The sequence below is a fragment of the Lactuca virosa genome, chromosome 5, assembly GCF_052849685.1.
Source record: "Lactuca virosa cultivar CGN04683 chromosome 5, Lactuca_virosa_CGN04683_v6, whole genome shotgun sequence".
Lineage (NCBI taxonomy): Eukaryota > Viridiplantae > Streptophyta > Magnoliopsida > Asterales > Asteraceae > Lactuca > Lactuca virosa.
Window position 1 is genome coordinate 434528545 of NC_136430.1, and position 7977 is coordinate 434536521.

The 7977-nt window shown below is 36.5% G+C and overlaps 1 protein-coding gene across 1 annotated transcript; it reads right to left on the reverse strand.

Moving 5' to 3' along the window:
- Nucleotides 1-2931: 2931 nt before the first annotated feature.
- On the reverse strand, nucleotides 2932-3979 carry LOC145116271 (ethylene-responsive transcription factor 5-like). The gene has a single exon (XM_079052625.1). The coding sequence runs from the start codon at nucleotides 3683-3685 to the stop codon at nucleotides 3002-3004; it is 684 nt and encodes a 227-aa protein (XP_078908751.1). The 5' UTR covers nucleotides 3686-3979; the 3' UTR covers nucleotides 2932-3001.
- Nucleotides 3980-7977: the final 3998 nt, after the last annotated feature.

Genomic DNA, 7977 nt, shown 5'->3' on the forward strand with positions numbered 1-7977 from the left:
GTTTTGTTCTCCGTTTCCTCCGGTGATGGTTAGTTGTATTCGGTCATCACCTTCAGTTGTAGGTTTAGAAAAAGGGGTAGAAACAAAGATAGCTTAATAGAGAAGGCCACATGCAGATCTAAAATTGAAATAGAAATGGAAATGGGGGAAAGGAAATGAGAGAAGGTGAGGTCTCTAGGTGTGTGTGTGTGTGTGTGTGTGCGAGAGAGAGAGAGAGAGAGAGAGAGAGAGAGATAAGGTGGGCCCTCTCTTTATTTCTCAATTATTAAAATAGATAAATATATATTAAATTAAAAAAAATGAAAAAAATGAAAAATAAATACGTGAGGGGCATTACAGTCATTTCAGGCCGCTGCTTCATTTCGTATAGTGATAACGCTTTCTCTTTCTTAGCGCTCCGCCCCCCTTGTATAGTAAGGGGAACTTTGGTTGCGCGGCTTTCTCTTATACTTATAGGGGTCTATTTTCTCTGACTTGACTTAACTTGATAGGATCGGAAAAAGGTCTGACTCTATGGTAGCCGACTTGATTGAATTTCCCTTAACATTTGTCGAGGGACCAAATACGCATCCAAACTAGGCCAAAAGGACCGCCAATCCAAAAAAGTCGAGGTTTGGACCAAACCTCAGAAAAAATGCATACCATAGGGACCAATTTTGCAATTTTGTCAAATTAATATATAAAAAAGACAAAACTTCATAAATGGTCCCTGTGGTATATGAAAATATGAAGATTAGTCCCTAAGTTTAAAAAACTCACAGATGGTCCTTGTGGTTTCAAAACTTTTGATGTTTGGTCATTATGCTTCACTCCGTCAGCTTCCTACCGTCTCTCTTAGTTTTATTCTAAATAATTTCAGTGATTGTTACCATACCCACTGCTGCATATGGAGGCGTTCAATCCTCATTCACATCCATATAAAAGGATGATGCCACCAAAAGATCACCTAGAAACAATTTTGGTTCAGTGATCCTCCGATTTCAGCAATTTTAAATACTCACCACACATCAGATGGTGTCGTTGATCCATTCACATCCACCTACGTCCGCAATCACCACCACCCTAGATGTCGATCTTCATCCTTCCGCATTAAACCACCCACAGTCGAAGGTCTGCTCAATCGCCGGAAACCATCGACGGAAATCCGAAGGCGTGGAAAACAGTGACAGTGGCGGTTTAGTGATACAAGAGAAATCAAGAAATTCGATTACATAGGCACCTGTTTTACTCGTAATTGACTCTCTTTCATTCTGTCAAGAACAGGTGGATTGTGCCCTCTCAAGAACCCTAACCAAAAATCGGTTTCGATTCCAGGTTCCTATATATCGTCCTACACCCAAGCTTAGTTGCTATATGGTGTCGTCTGTTTTTAGATTATTAGCTTTATGTGTATATTTTCATTTTCTTTGATTATACATCTATGTTTATTGAGTTCAACTCCAATTTGGATTTCAATTAGAAGTAAAAAACAAAGATTTCATGGTGATCTTCTTAAGTTGCACACCAATTGTTTGTAGAAATACCCTAATGACATCAATTTGTTCATGCCCTAAGCTGGTTGTTTCTTGTTTCACAACTTCACCATAACAAAGATGATGATCGGATGAAGATGAACATGGTAGAGAGAGATGTTTAAGTTTATGTATGTGTTTTTGAGAGAGTGAGATATGAAATTAGAGCTCGGTTCCATTTTCTTTGACAATTTTGCTTCACCACTTGACATATTTGGTGATCTTGATGATTTCCAGCTATGTGGATTTAAAGATAACGAATCCTATGAATTACTTGGGATTTGGACAAGTTGAATCGTGATGAACTTGCTTGAATGAACACACTGAGGGTGGATGAGCCATTGATGAACGAACAACTGCTTAATATCGCGTGCTTATAAATTTTGCAACAATTAGAAGAGTTTTTCAAGGGTTTTAGAGAGAGAGAGAGAGAGAGAGAGAGAGAGAGAGAGAGGTGGGACCCTTTAATATTAAATAATTATATTTTTTCTTTTTTTTTTAAATAAGGCAAAACTTCATAAATGGTCTCTGTGGTGGTGAAATGATAGAATTCCACTTCACTTAACGGCCAAAAGCTAACGGAGTTAGCGAAAATGACTATTTGTTAAAAGTTTTGAAAACATATGGACCATGTGTAAGATTTTTTAAACTTAAGGATTAAACTTCAGATTTTGGGATACCACAAATACCATTTATGAAGTTTTTTGTCTATAAAAAATCCTAGGAAAACCATCACCAATGAATATAAAAAAGAAGCGTAAAAAGGATCAAAAGGGCGGAATGGTCTACGACTACATGCTCAATTGGCAATTGCTCATAGGATCCCTAGTGGACCAGATCAAATTTAAGCCCAAATAATATGAATATACCCATAACTGATGGACCAAATCTGCTGCCCCTTTGATTTTGATACCCTAGGCCGTTGCCCAGATCTCCCTGGGCTTGGGCCGGCATTGCTTTCTTTGAACATAATCAATCTACTTCTTAAAAATCTCATGTAGGTTTGGAATTTAAATGTCTATTGCATTAAAGACCATGAATATGTGAGTTACGATTACCATACTCGCATGTTTGGCATGTTTAGAATCACCGTGTGCTTGTTTATAATGATTACGTTAAATAAACATTCTCGCTACTTGCTAGTAAATACTAAATATTAATTTGTGTTTCAAAAATGGATTTGGCATATCAAACACCAAATTAACAATCACTTCGTCAAACTAAAAGTAATTTGACAACAGTTTGATGCGAACAAGACATAAGTAAGTAGACAATAAAAATGGGCCAAGTAAAATTTTTGAAATCGCAAAAAGAAATCAGTATATTACACTAAACTATGGGATGATTTTTGTAATTTATCCTAAAATTAAATTACGTAACCAACTAATCATGATTTTTGTAATTTGCCTAGTGGATCAGACACATGAATTAATCATACGATTAGAATATATATTTTTTTACATTAAATTCAATATGACATTTGAATTTGATTATGGATGAAGAGAAAATGACATTGTCGTTTCCGTCTTAACCTCCACCGAGTGTCTGGATCTTTTCCGGCGGCTATTCCGATTCACCACCGCGTCAGCAACATCTTGCTCCCTCTGATTCTTCTCAATTTCCAGTGGAAAGTTCAAAATGGCTTTTCTACCACGCATATTAAACGCAGCTCTATCATAAGCCTTTGCACCTTCAATGGCGGTGTCGTACGTGCCTAACCAAATCCTTCTTCCACTTCGACATGGATCTCGGATCTCGGCGGAATACCTTCCCCACGGCCGCCTCCGGACGCCTCTGTAGTGTCCTTCATCCTCCCTCTCCGGCTTCATCTTCATTGACGGATTAACTGTTGTTTCCATTACATCAGGTTTGAACTCAAAAACCGAAAAATTAATGGAATCAAATACACTAAAATGACAGACATCATCAGGGGTGTTGTTGATTTCATTGAAGCTGAGATTATTAGAAACTGAAGATGATGAACTCCATGAGGTGGAAGAATCACAAGAAGCGGTTGTTGTAGACCAATTTAGGTAGTCAAAATTTGAGATGAAATGGTCGTCTAGTTCAATATTTGATAACGCATCTACAGGAGGAGGAGCGGGGATTTCGAATTCATCAAGAAGGTGTTGTCTAAGGAGATCAAGTGTGGAAAATTCGGCCGGTGTCTCCATTAAAAACTGACTTTAGAGCTCAAATGATGATGATGACTGATGAGATAGAGGGAAGAGACTCTGTGTGTGTATATATAGAGGGAGATATCGTCGTCATCGACAGAAAAGAGACATTGATAGGGTGCTTTGTGGCGTCGTGGGGGAGGATAAATAATAGGGGCTGCTAAGGTTGTATTTGTATGTATTTTACTTAAAGAAACAATAAAGTATAATAGTAGGGCCCCGGCTGCCATTGCAATTTGTATCTATTTACCAATGATTTGGCTGCTTTGTATTATATTGTAGTGCCAACAAATAACACCTATTAGAAATTTAGAACTCCACATGTTTTTTTGAATAAGTATTTTAATACCATTTTATGAATAAACCAAAACTTTTAATAAACATCTGCAATGGAAAAGTTTTTTAAACAAACTTTATTTAGAGGTTATATCAATCTTCATTTATAAAAGTAAGTTAGCAAAATATTATTAAAATTATGAAACAACTCTATTATTAAGTTCATGAACTTACAAACAATATTTTAATACGAAACAATTTAGTTTTGTTTTTACTTGATTGTTTAGGGTCTCTCTTGTAAACATTGTGCTAATATATCGACTATAATGCAACAAACCCTAACGTGTTTTTCAAAATAGCAATCATGGTATCGAGCTTAGTCGTGTGTGGCTTCTGTTGATCACCACACAACCTGGAAAACTATGATGCTTTTTTTTCGGCTATCGGCGGTCTTCTTCTCCTGCCGTCACTACAACTCTTTCAGCTGCCATCTTCTAGCCTTGTTTTGATACTTTCAGTCATCGACATCGATAAACGCCACATCCTACTCTCTACCAACAGTTGAAGTCATGTCATCGTTCATCTCACATCTCGTGGATCACTTGTCGTTCCTTCTTATTCATCTTACCAACCAGCATGTTTGAGTGGTCCATTCACTACAATCCCTATGATAATGTGAGCTTTCTAACCTTTATTTCCGACTTTTTATTTTGATTTGTACTTTGACTTCTCTTTTTATCTCTATCGATGGATTCGTATACAAGTGGGGCGTCATATTTTTGTAGATATTGTGCAAAGGTGTCAGATGCGTTAGACACGTCACCAGTAATCCACACCTATCTGTGATAATGATGAGGATTACGAGGTAACCGCCTCCCGTATCAAATCTTGGTTTTACACCACTTGTGACATGAACCTTCTTCAAGTCATCTCTAGTGATGTGTACGAAGACTTATGTGACAAACTCGGTGCTTTTTTCTTGAACAATAACACGTCTCAAATGTACGTCTCAAATGTTACAACTTCAAGATCAATTTCGTAACACAAAAAATGTTCCTATTCTATTACCGAGTTTTTTCATTCCCTCAAAAATCTAGTTTATGCATTATCTATTGTTGATTTCCTTATAAGTGAAATTGATATAGCCATGTAGATTCTTCATCCACTCATTCCTTCATATACCATAATATTATTGATGTCATCATAAACACCAAGCATTTTCGGAGGCTAAAAACAGGTTTCTCTTACATGTTGTCGCAAACCGCAACTATCCCTAGTGTTGCATGATGGTAGGTGTGAAAGCAATCTATTATTCCACAAATATACACAGTGGCCCCGGTGTGCATAAACCATCCATGACCTCCCTAGATTCACATTTGGCTACCAGATTTGCAACCTCCTTGATTATGTTTGTGGTCGGTCGAGACTTCCGATCCTTGCACTCTCGTGCATAGTGCCTAGTATATTTACATACAAGGCAACGTCAAACAATCTTAAGCTTTGAGGTTGGGTTAGTTTCTAACAACACGAGTTCTTGAACATGTGTTTTTGGGTGCCAAACATTTTTTGATCTAAAACCTATATTTGTCATTTTCACTAGAACCCTTTCTAATAAGTAAGACATACTTGATCATATTTTACCATGTTTGTCCCCATTATGAGTCGCATCCTAATCGAAGGTGCTTCTATAGATCATGTATGGTAGGGGTGTGCAAAAAACCGCATAAATCGCCCACACCGCACCAAACCGTACCGCATAATGCAGTTTAGAATTTCGCGGTGCGGTTTGCGGTTCGTAATTTTGTTAAACCGCGGTTCAAACCGCACAGCATCGTATATATATATATATATATATATATATATATTATATATATATATATATATATATCTCAAAGTTTCCAATTACCAAATACTTCATACTGTCGCAATATTTATGCCTTTTAAAGGGTATGCAATATAATTAATAAATTTTGGAAGTGTTTAAATGGAATGATTAACAACAAAAGTTATAAATAGGAACAACTAATCAAACCGCATAAAGCGCACAAATCGCCCGCATGAAACCGCACCACATAATTCGGTTTAGAGCTTTCGCGGTGCGGTTTGCGGTTTCCAAAAAACTCAAACCGCATGTGCAGTGCGGTTTCAACTCTAAATCGCACTAAATCGCACCGCGAACACCCCTAATGTATGGTGTAGTCCTCAGACTTGCACATCATCCTCTTGGATAAATCTTTATAGGAGAGTGGTAAGTTTGCAATAATCACAACTACATGGAAGAGAGAGAGAGAGAGAGAGAGAGAGAGAGAGAGAGAGAGAGAGAGAGAGAGAGAGAGAGAGAGAGAGAGAGAGATATTTATTTGGCATGGACAAAGGTTATTTGCCTTTTTGAGTAGGAAACAACCCCTTTTCCAAATCAAAAATGGTTTTCTGATGAGGTTTTTATCTCGCGTCAGGAGAATGGTTAGCTAAAATATCATGTAGTGTGGGGTTAGGGAGATAAAAGAGTTTGAGGATGACAAGCATGAATTTGACCTTTCAGCTATCGAGTGTATTTCTAATCGTCGAACCAGTACAATTTAACAAATTCTTGGTTGATGGGTAGTTCGGCGAAAGAATGTCTGGTGTCTATGTCTCTAAAATTTTTGTAACAAAAAAAATACTTTTAATATTTTTAATTTCAAATATGGCAATTAAACAATCTAATAAGTAATAATGAGAACTAATTATCAAACCATTACTAATATTAAAAAAAACAAAAAAAGATAATTATTATTGAAAAATAATTATGCAAAAATTAATTTTGTAAATTAGTTATCAAACTATTGCAAATAATAAAGAGGAGCGATAATTAAATATTAAGAATTACTTATCAACTCTATGAATAATAAACGCAAATTATTATTAATATTTTTTTATAATTACAAGTTTAGTCCAAGAATCATATTGATCTTTTGTGATCAAACGGATTATAAGAAAGGTATAGATGAGACCGACTCGTTTAAAAGACAGAATAAAAAAGTAAAACCAACTTCACAATATCGACTTTTTGACAGGAGATGATTACATAGATGAATTCTATCCTAAAATGTAAGAGAGAAAGCGAACTTATTTTGAATCAGATCAAAGCATATAAGAAGTGGCTTGGAGAACACCTTTTGGATTTTTTAGAATTTGAAAGGCAACTACGGTTCTCTATTGCCGTAAGTTTCGACATAAACCCCAAGATTTAATGCATATAATCATTCGTTCCAACAACTATGGGATACACAATTAACTAGAAACATGGAAGAACTCAAGAATTTGAACTGCGTTGTAAGAACCTGAAATTTAGAGAAAGTTGACTTTTAGTCAACTATTGACCAAAAAAGGAGAATGGTCATTAATAAGGAATTAGTGAGAATATGAAGTTATGACTTCATGAAAGTGGCTAAGAAGAGTTTAAGTCACTTATAAGAAATTAGATGGGTAAGTTCAAGAGAAACAATTCATGAGAATATGCATTTTAGTCAAAAGGGTAAAATGAGATATTTTATGATTTTTAGGCCAAGTTTGTGAGTTAATAGATTAAGACATGTATTAAGTCAGTGAGAAATGACTTAAAATATTTGTAGAGTATGTTCCCACCTTCGCATGGATATAAAAATTATAGAAAAAGGGTTAGAAACAAAAAGTTATGCGCGTTAGAAGTTGGGACAAAAGTTATCCCAAAGTTGGAATAGAATCAGCTAAAGAGTTGTTGTCAAACAGTTACCACAACGCGGTGAGTAGATTGCCACGTTGTGGTGAGGGTGGCAGAGAATGCGTTACGTTCTCGTCGTAAGTAAAGGGCAATGTACTTTGACCCACGACGCAGTAGCCAAAATAAGATGTTGTTGTGGGAAGTCATCGCGGCTCGGTTAGAGGCTGGTCGTGAGTTCATGTAACACACCACAGAGCAGTGAGAGACTCGTCGCGACGCGGTGTCACAATAAGACCAAGGGATGTTAAGCCTTCATTCTCGTCATAAGCAA